Source organism: Juglans regia, chromosome 2, assembly GCF_001411555.2.
Source record: "Juglans regia cultivar Chandler chromosome 2, Walnut 2.0, whole genome shotgun sequence".
Lineage (NCBI taxonomy): Eukaryota > Viridiplantae > Streptophyta > Magnoliopsida > Fagales > Juglandaceae > Juglans > Juglans regia.
Window position 1 is genome coordinate 26,193,948 of NC_049902.1, and position 22,249 is coordinate 26,216,196.

General features: G+C 37.2%; 2 protein-coding genes across 3 annotated transcripts in view; both read left to right on the plus strand.

Annotated features, from left to right (window-relative positions):
- Window positions 1–114: 114 nt before the first annotated feature.
- On the plus strand, window positions 115–13,355 carry LOC108998103 (dolichyl-diphosphooligosaccharide--protein glycosyltransferase subunit DAD1-like). The gene is made up of 5 exons (XM_018974551.2): window positions 115–365; window positions 442–489; window positions 10,391–10,478; window positions 12,324–12,367; window positions 13,095–13,355. The coding sequence occupies exons 1-5, from the start codon at window positions 282–284 to the stop codon at window positions 13,176–13,178; spliced, it is 348 nt and encodes a 115-aa protein (XP_018830096.1). The 5' UTR covers window positions 115–281; the 3' UTR covers window positions 13,179–13,355.
- A 1,887-nt stretch (window positions 13,356–15,242) lies between these two features.
- The window catches only part of LOC108998102 (glycerol-3-phosphate acyltransferase ATS12, chloroplastic), a 34,973-nt gene continuing 27,966 nt past the window's right edge, over window positions 15,243–22,249 (plus strand). For both annotated transcript variants that reach the window (XM_018974548.2, XM_018974550.2), the window contains exons 1-2: window positions 15,243–15,688; window positions 22,128–22,225. In XM_018974548.2, coding sequence (XP_018830093.2) covers window positions 15,370–15,688; window positions 22,128–22,225 — 417 coding nt within the window. In that variant the 5' untranslated portion in view covers window positions 15,243–15,369. The remainder of the gene's footprint in view (window positions 15,689–22,127; window positions 22,226–22,249) is intronic.

The window sequence follows — 22,249 nt, forward strand, 5'->3', positions numbered from 1 at the left end:
AATAATAATATTAAAAAATAATATTTTAATAATATTTTATTCAATTTATTCACATCAATCATCTTTAAATATATATATATATATATATATATATATAAAAAACCATTTCATCCATTTTCTTGACGCTGAACAGCTATACGCTAGGCTCATCAGATTCTTTGAATGACCATATTAGCCTCGAGACTTGCTGGACGACCCCTGAAACGGGTCAGCTGACTGTTTTGGTTCCCATCTGTTTGAATTTGTAAGGAGTAGAGCAGGAGGAGGAGAAGGGTTTTGCGATGGCGAAGTCGACGAGCAAAGACGCCCAAGTCCTTTTCCACTCTCTCCGTTCTGCTTATGCGTCCACCCCCACTAATCTCAAAGTCTCTCTCTCGCTCGCTCGCTCACTTTATCTTTCTGAAAGTTAAGATTTTAACCCGGATTGTGTTCTCTCCGCAGATAATCGATCTCTACGTGGGTTTCTCCGTATTCACTGCTCTGATCCAGGTACTCTACGATTCAATATGTCCATGTATGTGCATGTAATTTTTTATATCTCCAAGGTCAATGCCCATGTATGTGTATGGAATTTTTTTATATCTCCAAGGTCAATGCATCAGTAGTTGAGAACTGTTGAGTTTGTCGCATTCCTGTTAAAATTCAGGAAAAGGATATCAAGTTTGCGACTTATGTTTTGTTAGTTATGGTTATTACTTTTGCTTTTGTTCAAGCTAGTGAAAATTTTACTGGATCTGGGATCGGTTGTCGTATCAGTCGCAAGATCATGACCTATTATTCTCTTTTTCAAATCCAGGACAAGATCTTTCTTTCTTTCTTCTTTATTATTTTTTTTTTGAGAAATTGGTTGGCTACAATAAGATCAATGGTATTCCACTCTTGTACAAAGAATGATTTATCCAAGGCGTGGGTATTGGCCCGCCTTGTCTGTATTGAGCTCTATGCAGTAGTCTCATTTTTTTTCTGACAATCATTCCGTACGGAAAATTCTGCACGGGTAGTAGTGATCATGGATCGGTGGATAATTTTAATCTACACCACTGCCTCCATCAGGACATTCCTACAAATGTACAAAGATGTTTTATTATTCATAAGTGCATTTTTAAAGATGCTCGAAGCCTCTTAATCATTTTTTGATCCTTCATCTTCACTTTGTTGAGATTTTCAAGCCTTCGTTCAATTGACTAGAGTATTAATTTGAATACTCCAACTTTCGAAGCCTCCTTTGATGCAAGGCTACAGATCACTTTTGGGAAGCTTAAAGCTCAATTGAAATTTCCAAGGTTTAGCAAGCAAAAATGCTTATAATTGTGATTGTGAGTTTGAAGATGTGCCAGATGCTTCGAACATTGTTGGACTCATCTTAACCTAGTTCTTCAATGTTGGGTTGGTTAATATGGTGAGAAGCCACCACTTGAGCATCACCCTTGCCAGGCTGGCAATTTACCATGGGGATTTCACCATGATTAATAGTGAGGGAACCGCCCCCCGGTTGGGGGGGGGGGGGGTATGGTTTTTATTTAAAGTATAAAAATATCGATAATTGAAAAAAATAGCTTGGCCCTATCAAAATTATAATTCATCTTTATATAGTTGATTGCTAAAAAATCCAACACATATAACATACAATATTTATTTTTATACATAAAAAAAAATTAAAAGAATCAGTCTAGTGTAGACTATGGAACAGTCTTCCTTATTATGTCTCTTAAAATGCTCAAATGAATTTCAATTCTGTTTAGTTGTTTTGTTCTGATTATTACTTAATGCAATGATGTTGAAACGCCTTACATGTGGGTTGATTTTATTTATGATTTTTAGAGGTTTGGATTCAATCGGCTTATATGAATATATATTTTATGTTCTCTTTAGTGACATGTTAATTTTGTTTAAGTTTTGTAAGTTGTAAAGGAAAATTGCATATCTTTTGTAACAACCCTTCCCGTGACATCTCTCATCTCAAAAGACAACATTTTTATCCAAGTCACTATCCCTACTTCATTTTTACAATCGAAATGAATAATGAGTTCCATGTCTCAAATCCATTCCCTCCCCCTTGGGGAATAAGAAGTTCTGGTTCCATCTTTGACGACTAACCATGCTACTTCAAAGTATGAAGTTGGGGTCACTCACATCAATTGTCCTTGGATTTTGTATAGGATTGGATATACACTTGATATCATGAAGGACTATATGGGTAAGACCTGGTTTGGATAGTGTGAGATGAGATGATATGAGATGATCTGTGAATAAATAGTTGTGAAATTGTTTGAGTTAATATGTTTTATGGGGTTTTGAGAAAAGAGAGAAAAAGTTGAATACAAATATTATAGAGTTAAAATATTATTTTTTAATATTATTTTTGTTTTGGTATTTGAAAAATTGAATTATTTTTTGTGTTTTGTTTGGAAGTTTGAGAAAGTTGTAATGATTAGGTAATGATTAGATGAAAAAGTTGAAAATTTGAAATTGAAAAGTGTTTGTGTTGTTTGGATATTGAGATAAGATGAGATGAAATTAGTTGGGAGGATTTTGCTATTTAGATCAGGCCTAAGACTTAATTTTGATCAGTGGGTGTCAAGGAATTATCCAGAAGGAAGGAGATAAAAGAGTGAAGCAACTCTTGAAAACAAAACCACAAGGTTTAATTGATCAAAGATGATAACAATCAATAACATGATTTCCATGGTCTGCAAACACTTATGTATACTAATCTCCACCTTTACTCACCAAGCAATATAACTATATATTGATACAGTTCTTCTATGCACAGTCGTCTCATGCAGATGCTGTGCAGTCATTAGCTGTAAAAAAAAAAAGCCAAATACAAAAACAGAGACTAAACCCATTTCGTTTCCCACTTCTGAGACCAAAACATTCTTAGCAGTTAGCTGCGCAAGATTTCATCGTCCATCCAGAAACAGAGAGACTAAACCCATTTCATAGACGCACTCGTTCTCTTCTCACTCACACTCTTATAGTCAGTCATCTCACTCTCAAATTTCTGTAATGGCTCGCTTAAGCTTTCCTTCATTAATGGCAATGCTGGTAGCATTTTCTGTGGCCTCCACCATGGCACAGCCCCCGGCGCCGTCTCCCTCAAATTCCCACTAGCGAGTCCACCAACGAAAGTCCCTGCTCCTACGTAGTCTCCAGCAGCTACGACTCCCACATCTGCGATGTCTCCTGTGAAGACTCCACCGATGAGTGCTCTATCCCCGACAGTGGTGACTTTTCCGCCATCGCCTTCCCCTGTTTCTCTTGAGGCTTCGGCGAGCCCTCTTGTGTCAATTGCTACTACACCTTCGGAAGCTCCTAGGCCGAAGGAGAACAGTGCGGTTTTGAGCAGAGTTGGGTTCGTTGGATCTCTGGGTGTCGAAGTATTCGCAGCAGCAACTTTACTTTTTTGAAACCGTTGTGGGTTTTACTTACATTTTAGAGGGAATGTAGTGGCGTTATTACAATGGCCTTATTAGATTTATTTATTTAAACGCCGTCGTTTTTAATTTTCCGCATCAGCAGCCGTTTACGCAAGGCGATTGTGAGTAGCGTTTTCATATTGATATGAAATAGGCTTTTCTTGTGGGCCCTGGCCCTTGCCAAGTTTGATATGCAGTTGACAGAAACTGTGCCCGCCACACCCCTGAGGTGCACCCAAAGATACCTTGTTCGATTTTCTAACAATAAACTCCTTATCATAGTTGCATTCAGGGTGTTTGAACCCAACCTGACATCTTCTTGTGTGGTGAGGTGAAATTGATTCTCAGATAATTATCTTACCACCTTTTTCACAAAACCCTTTTAGTTTTGAAAATTGCTATCTTTCTCCTGTGGAAAATTAGCTTTTTTGAATTTATTGCTTGTTTCTAAATCTTCAATATTTGTTGCTTGCGTAGTTTAAAATTTAAATTCTCCCTTTCTTCCCAATCCAAACTTAGTCTATCCTCTACCATGTCTACATTGCTATTTTACATGTACTAGCACCTTAGTTATGATGCTTCTTTCTGACGTTTAGGCTTTGGCTCATCTTCTTATTGAACGTTTTTCTGATGATTTTAGTTTTCATAATACTTTCTTTATCGTTACCTAGCAGCTGAGCAATGTAAATGTTTTTTTTTTATAAGTAGTCAAGAATATATTAATAAAGATAGGCAAAACCCGAGTACACAAGATGGTATATAAGAGATAAGACCTATCTAGGTCGAAGTAAGGGAAACTAAAAAGTCATGAAAATTCAGGCCATTAAAATCTAAAGTAATGGCCCATAGAAATAAAGTGCTGAAAAATAGGGATTGAAGTTCCTCTTGAGACCGCTCCTTGTTTTCGAAAGTCCAATCATTTTCCACACCGCCTTGATTTGTTGAACTCCACTTGAAAGTGTCCAGCAGGCCAAGAGATCTACTACAGAAGCAAGCATAACAAAAGATAGTTCAATCCGGCTAAAGACTTCCACCCACAAAGCTCTAGATGTCTCACAATGTAACAAGAGGTGTTCCACTGTTTCACCAGATCTCTTACACATACAATACCAATCAAGTATAACTATCTGGCGCTTCCTCAGATTGTCGGTAGTCAGGATCCTTCCCAACGTTGCTGTCCAAGTAAAGAAGACCGCTTTAGGCGGCGCCTTATTTCTCCAAATTCTCCTCCATGGGAAGGGAATGTTTGCGGCTTGGGAAAGAGACTTATAAAAGGATCGAACTGAGAAAATGCCCTTGCCCGCTGGAGTCCACCACATCCTATCACCTTGCAGTCTATTGGGCTTCACAGAATATAAAAGGCTAAAAAAAGTCTCAAAGGTGTCTACTTCCCAATCTTGCGCTGCTTTACTAAACATGACATTCCACTGCACTTGGTCTCTTGATAGAGTCATAAGGTCCTCTATTGAGGCATCCTGGTTACGTGCAACTCGGAAAATAGCTGGAAATGCATCATTTAGAGCCTCATTCCCACACCATATGTCTCTCCAAAATTTAATGCGAGAACCCCTCCCTAACACCAATATAAAATGGCTACTAAAAGCCCCCCACTCCTTCCTAATGTGTTTCCAAACCGCCACACCGCTGACCCCAGATATCTCTTCAGTGCACCAGCCCCCCCACATGCTTCCATATTTACAATCCATCGCCAGTTTCCAAAGGGCTTCGGGCTCCTTGTTATACCTCCATAGCCACTTTTCAAGTAAGGCTTGATTGAATGTTCTCAGATTTTTTATACCCAGACCACTTGACGAGATTGGTCTACACACTTTATCTCAGCTGATCAGGTGAAATTTGAATTCATCCCCTATCCCACCCCATAGGAAATCACAATACAGTTTATCAATCCGAGCCGCTACCTTGGCAGGCAATTGGAACAAAGATAAGAAGTATGTCGGTAAGTTAGAGAGGGTACTCTTAATAAGAGTCAAACGGCCACATTTCGACAAATACGGTCTCTTCCACCCTGCCAATTTCCTTCCTATCTTCTCTATGATTGAATCCCATATGGATGAAGCCCTTGCAGCAGCCCCCAATGGCAATCCCAAGTAGGTAATGGGGAGAGAAGCTACATTGCACCCAAGAATGCTAGCTAGTTGCCTAGTGTTGCTCACATTCCCCACTGGCACTAACTCTAACTTGTCAAAATTAACTTTCAGACCTGACGCAGCTTCAAAGCATAATAACAAAGCTTTCACTGCCCTCAACTGGTCTCTATCTGCCTCACAGAATATGAGCGTGTCATCTGCAAAAAGTAAATGAGACAAAGTAATAATGCCCCTATTGGGGTCCCCAATTGAAAAACCAGTCACAAAACTATGCGTAACCACTGTCGATATCATCCTGCTCAAGGCTTCCATAATGATAACGAAGAGAAGTGGGGACAAAGGATTTCCCTGCCTTAGACCTCGAGAGCTGCTGAAAAAGCCGGTAGGGCAACCATTAATCAATATAGAGAATCTGGCTGTAGAGATGCACCAACTAATCCAAGAACGCCACCTAGCCCCAAAGCCGGATCTCCCCAACAAGTACAAGAGAAAATCCCAATTTACGTGGTCATAGGCCTTCTCCATATCTAGTTTGCAAATAATTCCAGTGGAACCCGCCTTTAATCTGCTATCCAGTCCCTCGTTCGCTAAGAGGACTGAATCCAAAATTTGTCGTCCCTTAACAAATGCATTTTGTGGCTTTGAAATGATCTTACCCAAAATCGTCCCCAATCTGCTAGCAAGAACCTTGGAAATAATTTTATACACCCCATTCACAAGGCTAATGGGTTGAAAGTCCTTAACCTCCACCGCTCCAATAGCCTTGTGAATGGGGTGTATAAAATTATTTCCAAGGTTCTTGCTAGCAGATTGGGGACGATTTTGGGTAAGTGGTAGTATTTAGACGTTTCTCAAACTTGCCAACTAAAGATACTTCCTGGAATACATTCATAATGTCCTCTTTCACCACCTCCCAACAAGCTTGGAAAAAGGCCATAGTAAAACCATCTGGGCCTGGAGCTTTATCCTTGCCATTACATCTAACTACATCAAACACTACCCCTTCTTCAAAAGTCCTATCCAACCAGGATGCTTCTTGGGGCTCAATAGTGTCAAAAGCGAGGCCATCCAGCTTTGGCCTCCATCCCTCACCTTCTGGAAGCAATTGTTCATAGAACTCAACCACATGGTCACAGATCAAAGGGGCCTCCTTACACTCCATACCATTAATGTTTAGCATTTCAATGGCATTGATTCTTCTATGAGAATTAGCAACTCTATGGAAGAATTTAGTACTCCGATCCCCCTCTTTCAACCACAAAGCTCTCGACTTCTTGCGCCATGAAATCTCCTCAAAGGATAGTTCTCTTTCTAATTCTGAAACCAACTCTGTCTTGCGCAATAACTCTTTCGGCAAAAGGGCTCCAGCCTCAAGTATCCGCTCAAATTGTTGCAACTCCTCAACCATGAATTTTTTTCGCTCCCCAATATCTCCAAAGGATTGTGAATTCCACAACTTAAGGTCAATTTTCAAAGCTTTTAACTTACAGGCTAGGATGTAAGAGGGATTACCATGGAGCTGGTAAGAAGACCACCATTGCCTTACCTTATCCACAAAACCTTCACTTTTCAACCATATGTTTTCAAACTTGAAGTAATGACGCCCGCTACGAATACCACCACAATCCAACAGAATAGGAAAATGATTCGAGCAAAGACGTGGCTCACTTTCGGAAAATGCCCCTCCCACTCTGATGAAATTAGGAATTTGTCTAACCGGGACCAAGTCTGATTATTCGACCAAGTAAAGGAACCCCCCAATAGAGAAATATCCATCAGGTTTAAGTCAAAAATACAATTTGAGAAATCTGTCATTGCTGGACGCATCCTACTCTCACTAGATTGTTCACTAGGGAATCTGATGACATTAAAATCCCCTCCTATACACTAAGAAATCTCCCACCAACTATGTAATCCAGCCAATTCCTCCCATAAGAAGCGTCTTTCGTTGTCTACATTTGGACCGTATACGCCTGCAAAAGCCTAGACAAAATTATCTACCACACTCTTAAAAGAGCATGCCACTGTGTACTCTCCCACAAACTCCTCTATTTTTTCAACAACTCTTTTATCCCACATCAATAAGATTCCACCTGAAGCCGCATTCGATGCTAGATGGGCCCAATCTGCATAAGTACAACTCCAAACACTTCGGATGATCCTTCTAGAGACACTTTTCAACTTAGTTTCTTGTAAGCATACTATATCCGCCCTCCATTCCCGCAAAAATTTTTTTATACGAAGTCATTTATTTACCTCATTTAACCCACAGATGTTTCAAGATACAATTTACGGCTTCATAAAGAATAGGTGTGCCCCTTTCCTTTGGATTTTTTACGACTTGAGTTTCCTTCATACTTTAGTGACCAAGTTAGGCGGTTGAGCTCCCGCTGTTTTTTCGACGCCGATTTCTTTGACTGTGTATGATCCGCTTCAATTGCAGAAAGTAAAAGTAGAAACTGCTCTTCATAACCCACACATTCCGTTCCTATCCAATATTGCATTTCTTTCACCTTATGAACCAGCCAATCCGAAGCTTTCGATTCATTTGGTAGCAAACGATTCAATGGGATAGGGTCCCCATCACTAGAAGCCCACTGCAGCTTTGGAATCGCCCCCCTTCCTTCCTCTCCAAAAAGATTCCTACCCTCTCATTCAACCACAACATTACAAGTGGGAGATGGGGTCTCAGGGACCATCAACACCTCACAACCAGATTGGGTCTCGGGAACCACCTCCACCCCTGCCTTCTCAGCCTCTAGTTGAGCTTTAGAGCCGAAGTTCCTCACCACGATGGAGTCAAGATGGTCCTCGGGATGACACTGGACCTCTGTTTAGGGAGAGGACCCTCCCATCATGGTTATCGGCGATTTCTGGGTACATGAAACAACACCGGCGTCACACGGTGGCGGTAGCACCACCAACTCCACTTGATAGCCATCCCACGACTTCTCTGTACACCCCCCCTTCTCAGGCATCTCCTCGCAGGAAAAAGCCTCAAAGCACCTCTCCTCTACTGACGGCAAAGAAGCTGCCGACGGTTCTGTGGACGACGAAATACCGGCATCTATCGCACACACGGAAGGATCCCGATACATTTCTCCCACTCCATTTCTCGCCGAAGCAGATTTCGGCAACCTAGCCTCATTCGGCGGTGTGGCCACCTTCGCCAGGGCCACCTGGCTCTTCGCCGGCAATGGTGGCTGAGGCCCACCTGCCGAAGGGCTTGATGCAGATGCCCCGCATCTCCTCCACATGGGCCTTTTGTTTCGGCTGGAAAAACCCAAGGCCCAGCGTCGATTCCTTTGCCTGAGGCCTGCATAAAACTCCTGGGCCCATTCTGCTGGCCCATTGACCATGTCCCATTCTGAATACCTTGGCCCACACCCACTTCCACTGCTGCTTCATCTTCAACGCACCGTTTCAATAAACATAAATCAGCCTGCACATCTTCTATCTTCCTTTGCATTTCCATCACAACCCGCAAAAGAGTTTCCTTATTAAGTCCGACAATTCCACTGCCAACCCCTTCCCTCTTCTGCACCTTTACTAAAGAAGTGATGTCTCTAGCCTGCAACAACACACCTCCTCTCTGACTGACAGGTTGATAGGGTGGGTAAACAACCTTCGATTTTTTTACGGCCTCCAGATACGATGTTGAGGGTTGAACTGTCGTCGCCGCTACCACCAATGGAGGAGACGACTCAGCTACACGGCCATTCCTGCCACTCTCAACACTTCCACCAGCTTACTCCACCCCCTCCCATCTCTCCCTTCAGGAATGAGAAGATTATTTCTCTGACCCCCTTGTCTGAACTCCACCAACGCCATGAATGCCCATTGGGAGTTGACACCACCTCTGGGCTATGTAGCCCTTGTCCCCTTCTTTGTGAACCGAATAAAACTCCCTTCTTCCCACTTTTGAGCAGTCCTCCAAAGCTTTTGTGAACCAACAAGCCCTCCAAATGCAGACTTCTCACTAGCTTCCAGCCCCTCTACGTAATGTTCACCCATCGCCCAACTCTAACTACCTCAAATAACTTACGATCGATAACAACAACATTCAACATGCTCGTATTCCTACTCATACTTGCAGTAAACAGTCACTCAACCTCCCATGAAGAGCATCACCAGCCAAACAAACAAAGTGTACGGAGAGGATTTTCTCTCTCTCTCTCTAAATCTAGAAGATTGTAATGATCTTAAAGTTTGAGCAATGTAAATGTTAGGAATAATAGTCAGCTTTGTTTCCACTTTTCACTTTTTCCTTCTTGTTTTTTTGTTTAAAAATAAATCTTAGTTGTTTGGCATTCCATTTCTAGATGGGTTTGAAATAGTTCCTCCACAATTCCTCAAGAAACGTTTTTGCTTGCTAAAGCTGGAAAGAGATATCATTCTGCACAAGGTCCACCATTGAGCCTTGCCTGATGCTGGGAAAAAGAGATATGACTGCCATGATTTAAGTAATTATTATGAGTAGCTAGATACACTGAGATATGTTTTATATTGTTTTGGAAGATTATAGTCTTTTAGATTTCCTCGCTGCTCTCTTATTGATCAGCAATATCTGTCAATAACTGCTGTTACTTGTGGCTGGGGAAGCCTTTTTTTGTTTTTCACAGTCAAAGTCTACCGGAAAGAATCTGCCTCCAAAAATTAACATTAATTGTGGAAGGTTTTAGACTTTAGTCCTTAAAAATCAATCTCAACTGGGAATGTAGCCAGTTAGAGATTTGTTTTGTATTCCCCGTTTACTCCTTATTCTTTCCGCTGGAGTGAATGATAGGACATTGATGATTTTAACTGGTTTGAAATTTAACAAGGTCCAGTTCTGACATTTTACCTCTATTTGCTACTAATCAGGTGGTTTACATGGCTATTGTTGGATCATTCCCATTCAACTCATTTCTTTCCGGCCTACTTTCTTGCATAGGGACAGCAGTCCTCGCTGGTAAGTAGAATATTTAGGCCTCGTTTGTTTTCACAATTATTCTCATATCATCTAATCTAATTATTACAATTTTCTCAAATTCCCACACAAAATAGAGTAAACAATTCAACTTTTTCAAATCACAAAACAAAAATAATATTAAAAAAATATATTTTAACAATATTTTATTTAACTTTCAATTTTTATCTTAACTCATCCCATCTGCAAAAACAAACCAGGCCAATTTACTTGTTATTTTGTAAGGAGTGGATCACATAAAGAGAGAAGAAATTTCTTGCAATAAAGGCATCTGGACCTCCCTGGTGAACCATGATTCATCTTCTTTTGAAACTACCATGCCCCCATATAATTTTAAATAGTGTGAGTGTTGTTGAAATATTTCTGCTTTAATTTTTCCCAAGCCTGCTCCCCTTTTGTGCTCATTTATATTTCATGACATCCAATCTGCATGGTTTGTTGATTTGATACTTACCATTAAAAAGATAGCCCTAGAATTGGTCTGGTAATTCACTCTTAAAAACATAATTTTACATATAAAAAAAAAAAAATCCACTCTTAAAAACATGGGTACGAAGTTCTATCTGGAAAAAGGCTAAGCCAATGCTAATAAGTAATGACCTTCTAAGATATCCATGCATAGGTGATGCACTTGTATATGTCCCGTATATTGGGCTCTTTCCAATTCTTATGATCAATAAAATCTAACCCCAAAGGTTTGACTCAAGTGGCGAATGTCTTGATTTTGGAGTATCATTCCCTTCAAGGTCCAATGTTTAACACCTCATGAGTGCAAACAATTTTTTGGAGCCACACCCCCTGGTGAGAAATTAGCGATTTAACCAGTTTCGTGTAGGAAAACTTATGAGGGTGCGGTGCACGAGACCGAGATTTACTCTGCAAGGATGGGTCCGAAGGGTCTTGCCTTGGAGAGGTTTCCCGACATAAAAAAAAATGATCAATAAAATCTTGTTTACCAATAAAAATATCTTTAGATATCTTGTCTAGAACCAAAAGATGTGGAACTAATCCTCATGGATGCAAACAATTTTTAGGGGCCATCAGATTGGGAGAGCTTCCCTTTAAATTATCCGAGGTGCACTTGCGGGAAACTCTTTGCTGATGGCCTGTGCATCTCTGGGATTGGTCGAGACTTTGTTCTCGGACATCCAGTGCCAATAAAAAAAACCTAATCCCATAATCAAATGACTGGATGAAGGAACTGAAACTTTATTATTTTAATCAATATCTCAATTTGTTGATTATCTCAATAAACGATCCTCCTTATTGTCAAAAGCCACGATAATAAGGATTTAAATGACAATGACTGTTGGATGGTTTTTAACAAACTGAATTGATATTTTCTGTAGAGTTTGCAATCCTCATCTTTTATCATTGGAAGGGTTGGAAGAAATTTGATGTTTTCGTTAGAATTTGCAAATCACCAAGGTTAATATTCAAGTAGAGCAATTTATGGGTGGAAGGAGATGGTGGGAAGATCCACTATAAAGATTCAGAAACTGAAGTAATAGGAAATGGGGCAACGGCAACACAGTTCAAATAAGGTCATGTTTGGTTGCAAGACTCAGCTGAGATCAATTCAGTTTAGTCTAATTTTAAACAGAGTCTAACATCTAAATACCAAATTATCAAATTACTAAACTCATTTCAACTCAAAATTTTTTTACACGTAGGATTTATAATCTTTTTCAACTCAACATATCTTTATACGTAGGACCAACAATTTTTTTCAATTTCTCATAAATAGTACTAAACTCATCTTAACATCAAACACATCTAAACTTATTTTAGATGGGCTCCAATGCTAATTTTATTCCTTGACTGCAGTATGCCTCCGCATCCAAGTGAACAAAGAAAACAAGGAATTCAAGGTAAACTTTTTCTCTCCTAGATAGTTTTTCTTGTTGTGTTTCTCTTAGAACATTCTCATTGGCTTGGTCAAATGCATCTTTAAAATTTATTCAATGTTAATATCACACTTTTTTGCATTTGTCCATTCCATTTAAATTTAATCTCCACATGGGGTTAGCCATTCAATCTATATATAATAATAAAATATTATTAAATTAATAATTTTATTTATTTTATTTATTTGTATCACATTTTATAATTCTATCAATTTAATATTAATAATAATTATATTCTAATTAAATTAATATTAAAAAAATCATATTTTCAAAAATTGAGATTAAACTTATCTAAAATTTCATTTAAATTTCTTATTCACTAACCAAATATCTGGTAACATACCCATTTCAATATTAATAAAAAATCTGCACCTACATAAACATCTACAAGTGGTTGGAGTGAAAAATTAATATTTTAATGTTTGGTGAATCAATTGTGGTTCTTCATATTTGACTAACCACTGTAGCAGAAGTCTAAATTGTTTTAGAGATACCCAATTCAATATGGGGCATTTTTGACATAGATTATCTAAATTTTAGCCATCTTTCAATTTTGGTCAAGCCAATAAGAATGCTGTTAGATGTGCAGAGAAGGAAACTTGAATGCAAGCAATTTTTTGAATCTAAATTTAGTGTGCTTCGGTTATTGGTACAGTAAATTTTAATGCAACCTTTCTTTTTGAACTCGTAGGATTTAGCCCCAGAGCGTGCTTTTGCTGATTTTGTTCTCTGCAATTTGGTGCTCCATTTGGTTATTATGAATTTCCTCGGATAAATTGCCACCTTTGGTAGTTCTGTGTAATGTTGTTTCCTTGAACTTATTATAACTAGGATAAGGTAATTACCTTCCAGTGACAGCAAAGTTTTCTTGGTTTGTATCTCTGGAGCACACTATTTTCGAGATTAAAAAAAGAAGAACAAAAGAAATAAAGGATTATCACAGATAATGCTCTGCTGGCTCTACAAGCCCATCTCTCTAGAAACAATAAAAATGCTAAGGAAAATGTTAGATATCTCGCTGGGCTCTAGTTGGGATCTAGTAAGTGTATTTTTATGTATTTTTAAAAGTTTTTTTATATAATTTTTTTTAATAATTTTAAATATTTAAAAAAAAATCATAATATTACTAAAAAATATTTTTATGATTTTTTATTTTACTTCGTGATTAAGAAAATATTTTTTAATAATTTTTTTAACTTTTTGATTAAGAAAATATTTTTTTAATAATATTTTAAATTTATTTTATTTTTTTAAAATATTTAAAAATATTAAAAAATTTATATAAAAAATAACTTTAAAATATATATATATGTATATATATATATAAAATAACACTAAACTCCGGAGCCCAGCGGGGCTGTAGCACAATTCTTCTTTTTGTCAATTTTTACTGAGCATCTTCGGTTTCTTTTTGTCAGTGTCATCCTTGGTTTGTCAGGCTTTATTGGTCGGTCGATCGATCGATTGATATTATTATCAATTTTTAGTGATTTGATTGATATTGATCGATCGACCTTCGTATCAGAAAGGGCAAAGAATTGGAGCCACATATTGATGATAAAGTTATTTGATTGATCTTGCAATTTAGCCAATGAGTCAAAAAGATTAATGGAAGATTTTTTATTTCCTATTAATTAATGAGGTGGGATGAAATAATATTAAATAATTTTAAATAAAAATAAAAATTTAAATAAAATATTATTAAAATATTATTTTTTAATATTATTATTATTTTAAAATTAAAAAATTTGAATTATTTATTATATTTTACTTAAAAATTTAAGAAAATTTAATGATGAGATGATATAAAACTGTTTATATATCTAAATAGAGTCGAAATTTCAAAGGTTCCAACTAGACTTGTATATTTTACCTTAAAAAAAATTAGACTTGTGTGATAATTTTTATTTATTTATTAGCATCAAGTATTTGGATTAATCTTAGAATGCACGAACCGTCGACACAACAAGGACTTATATGATGTTTACAATTGGCCCATATCTACCATAGTTTGGATGTTAGATTTTATGTATTAGCGTATTTGAATTGATAAGTTGTTTACAAACGTTAAGAGATTTGTTTTATGGATTCGTGTAAATAATTTTTTCTTTCTAAAGAAGTTATATTTACAGTCATGAAATACATAAGTATGCAGAACCATTTAAAAAAAATAGATAAATATAATATTTATATAAAAAAATTAATTTTTTAATAATAAATTTTATTTTTTTTCATAAAAATTATACAATATTTATGTACTTTACGACTGCATCTATTATTACTCATTTCTTTTACCACGTCACATGATTTAAAATGATGTCTTGAACTACTGATCACCTTCGGAGTTTAATACCATATTTATTAAACATTTATTATTATTAAAAAAGTTTATGTAAATAATAAATATTATATAAAATTTATTTTAAATTCAGAAAAAACCGAGACATTTGTTGTGTAGTGTATACCGTATGGATTTTGGCCGATTAGATGATAACTCCTAAAAATTTTATACTAAACTTTTATTTAGAGTTTGACAACGTTTTAAAAAAAAAAGAAAATGAAAAAAACACAAACGGATGCGAAGTTTGCGAACTGCGAAGCAGAAAGAGGACAGGAACCGGGCCCCACCACCCTCTGAGAAGATAAACACATAGAGGAGGACCCACCAGTCTCCACTATCACCTCTCCGCCATTACCTGTACCCCCAGTCTGTCCCACGTGTCCCCCTCAGCCCCAATCCAAAACCGTCCTCCCCAGATCTGACGACGTCGTCTGTCTGGGCGATATAAAGCACGTGCGCCCGCCAATCCCAGATTTCTCTCTCTTCTCTAATCACACACTCATTGTCCCCTCTGACTCTCTAGCTAGTCTCAGCCTAAAACCAAAGCGTACGGGCAAGGCAAATTTCTCTGCTCTCCGCTTTGGAAAATCAACGGAAGAAATTCCTCATAAATAATATTCTGAATATGTTTATCCTCTCTGCTACGCCATCCTCCACATTTTCCATCTCCACAGCCACCGCACATAGGGTTTCTTTATCGTTCTCTTCTTCTTGTTCTTCTTATATTGCTGCTTCCAGTCTTTGCTCGCTCTCTGTGCGATTCGGTGTGCGGAGGCCTGTTTTTCCGTGTCTTTCTCACTGTTTGAATATGAGAGCCATGGCGGAGATAGTTCGGGACAAGGAGTCTACTGACAAGAATGTCGCCCATGCGGCGTCCTCGCCCGAAGAAAGGAGGAACGAGCCGAGCCTCTCCCGCACCTTTCTCCATGCCAGCTCCGAAGAAGGTTCGGTTTCGGGACGGTTTCCTTCTTTGTTCCGACGTTTTGTGTTTTCACTTTTTTTCTAGTGGTTTCTGAGAGATCTTGGTGGGGGTGGATGAGAGAACCATGCTTTGAATATCGAATCTTGTGCTGCATTCACTGTTTGCTAGTTTCTTTGATAAAAAGATTTGGAGGAGATAAAATGGGAAGTCCGATTCTGAATAAATCTTCCGATGCTGAAGCATTAACTTTGCAATAGTATGGAAACTTGGCTTAGCCGAGCCAAGCTGTTCTTTTTTCTTTTTCAATTCCAAATTTCGGTTCCCCTATATTGTAAAAGAAGATAATCTCAAGTGAGCGTAATTGTTGCATTTATTTTTGGCGTATAGCAGACGTTTTGAAACTCAGATATTTTTCTTTTTAATATTTCTTCCTCCCCCCACTCTCGCCATTAAAGTTCACATGATATCGCATCTTGGCTTGCATGCTAAAGATAGTGAGTTTCTTTATAATTGATTGCCATATATATTGTTTTGTCCGATTTTTCCCCCATATAATTCGCTGCCAAGTTTAATCAACAGAATTTCAGATATTTTTCTTAATTATGAGCATTTTTGTTTCTGTATTTTCTTATGAGCTCACTTGAAATTTATTTAGTTGCTTCTTTATTATTATGCATTTTTTGAATCTTTGATAAGTCTCTCGCAATCTTCACAGTTGCGTTGCATATATGTCAAGAACGTTGCTAGAATTAAAAGTCTTCTATGCTCAAATCTTTGCATGAGAGGAAAATTTTCTGAATTATTGCTCTTCTTCCATTCCTTAACTCGGCATTCTTCTATGTGTACTTGGGTTGCGCCTGTAGTGCTCTTTAATAAAATCATCTTTACTAGCATAAAAAAAAAATCTTTGGATAGGTCACATGCTCATTCCTTTTTCTTGTCTGATAAATTGTGAGGAAAGGGGAAGGAATGAAGTTATTTGGACTATTGCTAGGGTGTGTTTTAGTTTATAAATGTTGAGAGAGACTCACCTCATGGAGCCAAACATTGCTAGGGTGTGTTTTATAATCGTCACGAATTTTAGAATTGTAATTTAGTAATTCCACCTTTTTGTATAAGTATAAACATGATTTTTTTGATAAGTTTCTCTAAGGTTGGTAATAAGCAATAAGATGGTGAATTTGTTGACCACTAATTTCTTCATTGCGGGGTGGCTAAGACTTTTTGGATAAGATTTTTGGTAGGACGGGTATTGCTTGGGTGATGCCTAAGCTAGTGGTGGATCTCTTTGCTTGTTGTCAAGGTTTTAAGGGGAATCATCGCATTGATGCTATTTGGAGGATGATCCAGTTATGTTCGATGTGATGTTTATGGTTGGAAAGAAATGGACGGTGCTTTGAAGATAGAGAACGTTCAATGAGAGAACTTAGAGAGTTTGTTTTTCTTTAGTACTTTGTGTATTTGGGTGAAGGCTCTTGTTTTGAATGGAGACAATCTTCCATGATTTTCTTTTAGCTTATTCTATCTCCTAGCTTGTATTTAGGTGTTTTCGCTTGTATACTTGCTGTATATTTGGGCTATGCCTATTTACTTGTCAATAAAATTTTCTTATTACTTATAAAAGAAAGTAATGTATGTGGCGTTTCCGATTTTTATAAGTATAATCGTGATTATGATTATGATAATAATTTATGCTCAAACCAATATTAGGGTCTTCATTTCATTTTCACACCAAGATCAATTAATTCTATACTTTTCCATGGGGAGTTTCCTGATAACGAGCGACATTATTTGAGCCATGAATCTGTAGTTTCGAAAGAGTAGAGTTTTCACACCCATATGGATTTTACTTAGGGCCTATTTGAGGTTGCGTTAGGAGTCTTAAAAAGTGCTTAAATAGTCTTAAAAATACTTTAATGATAAAATTAGGTTGTTTGGTTGATTCATATTAAAGTACTTTTTAATATAAAAAAGCTAAAAAGTACATTTCAAGCCTCAAACGTACTTTTCCGAATTTTTGCGGCACACAGTTACACTTTTAAAAAAAAGTTAGAGGGCAAAAATACCCATATAACTTCACTTATAAAAAAAAAAAAAAAAAACCCATATAACTTTCATATAATTACAAATTTTCCCTTCTCTTATCTTATTGAGTGACAATCTCATTTTATCAGTATTTTCTACTTTAATTTGAATTTCAAATTTTAAATTTTAAATTTTTTATCGTTTTCAGTATCTGACACATCTGCACATATGGTTATCTAAATAAAATTATAAGTATAGATAGCATTTTCCATCTTTGAAAAATCAAATGACCTTTTATTTTATTTCAACTTCAAAAAGCAGTTTTTAAATTTGTTTCCAAACAAATGTAATATGTTTGAAAGTGCTTTAGACGTTTGGTTACCAAACAGTAAATAAATTTTTAATAATAGTGCTTATTTCTTTAAGCTCTACAACTATAAGCCTTAAGCTAAAAGCTATATTACCCCTGCAATCTCAAACATGCACTTAACTTTATAAAGAATGAAAAAGTTTTTATTTTAATAATAGTGCTTATTTCTTTAAGCTCTACAACTATAAGCCTTAAGCTAAAAGCTATATTACCCCTGCAATCTCAAACATGCACTTAACTTTATAAAGAATGAAAAAGTTGTCAATCTGTTGATTGTCTGAAGCTGTTAGGGTAAGAGGGACTTCTAGTGAGTCATGGGTTCTGGAATCCTGTTTCACGTGACAGATTGAGGGAGACAAAGCTTGAAATTACATTTTGTGTGAGGGAATTTTCCTGAGGGTTTTGGGATGAAATTGCACTTGTGAGAATATTATGCAGGGTCTCAAAGGGGGAGGAATTCTACACATGGTTTTTTAAGGGTTGGCATTGCTATATTTTATGCTTTAATAAATTGAACATTTTTCTGTATTCCACGTTATTGTTTATTGTCATCATGAGCCTAGATTGTTGGATGATTGAAGATTCTGTAATATCGTTGTTAGTTGAAATTTGAGTACGAGGAATCTAGTAATGTTACTGGAAAGTTGGTGATGTGCACAACTTGCTAGTGTGAGGCCACCTATTTCATTCGACATTCCGGGGCAGGAGTCATGGGAGTGCAGAACTTAACATATCTAAGCATTGACAGCTTGAGTCATAACTAACAAAAATTAGTTAGGACAATTAGAGCTATTTAAATAGACCTGACATTACTTGTTTGGGCATATATATATATATATATATCTGTCACATTGATATTTATCAAGAAAAAAGAGTATATCTGTCACCTTGGTGCAATGCCTAACGTTTTTTGATCGATTCCTTGGTGCAACGCCTAATAAAGTAGTAAGTTTTTTGATCGATACCTTGGTGCAAGGCCTGAAGGAGATCGCGTGCTTTTGCTTTTCAAGACTAATTAGAGTCCCTATTATCTTTGCCCTGTTTGGGTGCTTCCCCAAGGATGATTCAGCTTTCAATAACCAAAAGCTACTTGTAGAATGTTTTATAACCGAGGGTGTTTTAGCCTTCTGCCAATTTTATGAAGCGGCTTAGTCTTTTTAGGCAATGTTTGAAAGCAGCTCAAGGAAGTTGGTTGCTTCTCAAAGTAGCTGCAACTGCTTCAAAGAAGATGCAACTTTTAAAATGCGTAAGCCCCCAAGCAAGTCCATGCTCTTTTTTCTTCTCTTTCATTGTCTGACTTGAGCTTACAGGGAAAATTCATTAGAGTTTTCAAAATTAACTTGTAAAAGTGAGAACTGTTGAAGAAAGAGTAGAAAAAGTAGAATGAAGAGGATGTGATTTAGTAATAATGCTGAGAATGGTTCAAGAACCCAGCTGTTTTCAGGATTTTGGCTCATAATTGCTAACCAGGTCTCACCCTGCATTTTTCAATGGATTTGAGAGATGTACAGTTAGATATGGTGAATCAGTAGAAATTAAATACTTTCTATTGATGTTTTCCGTTGGAAATATATTTCGAGATGCAAAGTGCCATTAATGGTCCGTTTCTTCGGGTGGTTGGCTTCTCATGGGAAAATCCTTATTATTGATAAGCTGAGAAAGCGCGGTACCGTTGTAACGGATTGTTGCTTTATGTGCAAAAGGTGTGGAGAATTAGCAGATCATCTCCTTCTTCATTGTGAAGTGTTGAGGGTTTTGTGGGATGAGGTCTTTGCCAAGCTTGGCATTGCTTGGGTGATGCCTAAGAGTGTGGTGAATCTTTTGGCCTGTTGGAAAGGGATTCAAGGAAATCATCAAATAGCAGCTGTTTGGAAGATGGTTCCTCTTTGTCTTATGTGGTGTATTTGGAATGAGAGGAATGATCGCTGTTTTGACAATAGAGAACGCTCGGTGGATGGGGTTAGGGCTTTCTTTTTTCACTCTTTGTTGCTTTGGGTTTCTGTTTTTGTAATGGATGGGTTTAGTCCCAATGAATTTCGTGCTGTTTTTCAGTTTTAGCTTGTAATTAGGTGTTTTCTTGTGTATACTTATTGTGTACTTGGGCTATGCCTAATTATGTGGTTTCAATAAATTTCTTACTTATAAAAAAAAAAAAAAAAACCCCTAGGGATTGGCTCAAGTGGTAAGAGCATTGATCTTGGTGATATGCTCCTTCCAAGTCTAAGGTTCGAACCCTGGGTGCAAATGATTTTGTGGGTCCATTTGACTTGGGGAATTTCCTCTTGAATTACTTTTTGATAAGTAATTTCCCCTTGAATTATACCCAAAGTAACCCTGAGGAGTAGCTCAGCTAGTCCGGCCTTGGGTTTGCTCCCCAGTGGTCACCAATTTGAGTCCCCTTGGGGCCGATGGAGGTTTACTTGATCGTTAATTTCAGGGCCCCATGGGATTAGTCAAGGTGCACGCAAGCTGGCCCAAACACCCACGGCTATTAAAAAAAAAAATTATACCCAAAGTGCACTTGTGGGAAACTCCTTGCCAAGGGCATGTGCATACTTGACATTAGTCGGGACTTTGTTCAAGACACCCGGTCAATGTGTTGAATACCGTACCGGACGTCGTACCGGTTAAGGCACTGGAACGAAATATTTCGGTACCGGTACCGTTTCGGGATAGCATTTCGGGATGACGTTTCGGGATAATCGATATATAAATAAATTATATATATAAATATATATATAAATTATATTCTAAAATAATAGTCTATATATAAATAAATTATATATAAATACATATATATAAAAATTATAAATAGTCTAGTCTGAATTAGGGGTTAAAAAATAAGTTTGTAGTTTGAAAAAAAAAAAAAAAAAAAAAAAAACACCCAGGCCGAAATATCGGCCTGTACCGGCCGAAATATAGTCCGGTATAGGCCGAAATTTAGTCCGGTACGGCCGGTATTTTAGCCGGTACGGGACATATATAGTACTTGTACCGGCCGGATGGCCGAAACGAAAAATTTCGGCCGTACTGGCCGGTACGGTACGAAATTTAAAACACTGCACCCGGTGCCAATGAAAAAAATATTTTACTTGCAAAATAGAATGCTTACTCAATCATACAAGATGGTACTTAATACTCAGATCATAATCATCAAGGATGTGTTTATCTGTCAATTATTTTTTATCATGTATGTTGTCAAGCTCATACCATACTATCCACTATTTATTAGATAACTTCTCTTGATGAGATTAGTTATTCAATATCCAGCTTATTTGTAAATATGGTCGGCTCCAATCTGCACACCATACTTCTCTAATTAACAAGACCATCCAATTACAATCTCCAGAAATTAGTATGTTCAGAAAATTGTAGAAATTAGAAGGAAAGTAAATTTAGTTGCATTAATTGTTAGACTATATATATATATATAGGTCTTTATATGCACACACATATGTCCTATCATGCTTTTACATTTTTAGAAGATTTACCGATATCAAAACCAACTGTGTGTATGATAGGCAGTAGTTTTAGATGGTTGCGACATCCTTGACTTGTTTTAAATGCGGCTTTGTTGATGAAGATCTTTTTTATTTTAAAGAAACTTATGCATCGGTTAATCATATACGGTTGTATTTTTATAGCATGTGAGTTGTGGGGATTAGCCTTATTTTTTGGGTTTCATTGCTTATTTTTATAGCATGAATCGGTTAATTTCCTTTTTGGTCGCAATGTGAGATTTGATGGTAGAGATAACCGAGAGCTTGGAAGGCAGCTCCTTTGTACTTGGTTTAGTATATTTGGGTAGATGGGCAATAGCTAGATGCTTGAGGGCAATGAGCGAAGCATGCTATTGCTTAAACAAGTCTTGCTGCAGTCCTCTTGTTAAGGGATGTTTGAAGTGGATACTAAAGGTTCTTGTTTTTAATTTCTAAATTTACTGGTCTCTTTGTCATTACATTAGTTTAATAATATTTTTATTAAACCTACTTATTAAAAAAAATATTGTTATTAAACCTTGTCTTCTTTTCATTTTCATGTGCCTATGTTGAATATTTTTCCACAGAGCTGCTGGCAGGAATCAGGAAGGAAAGAGAAGCAGGAAAACTGCCTCCAACTATTGCTTTAGGGATGGAAGTATTGTACCACAATTATAAAACCGCGGTAACTAAATATGCATACACTCAA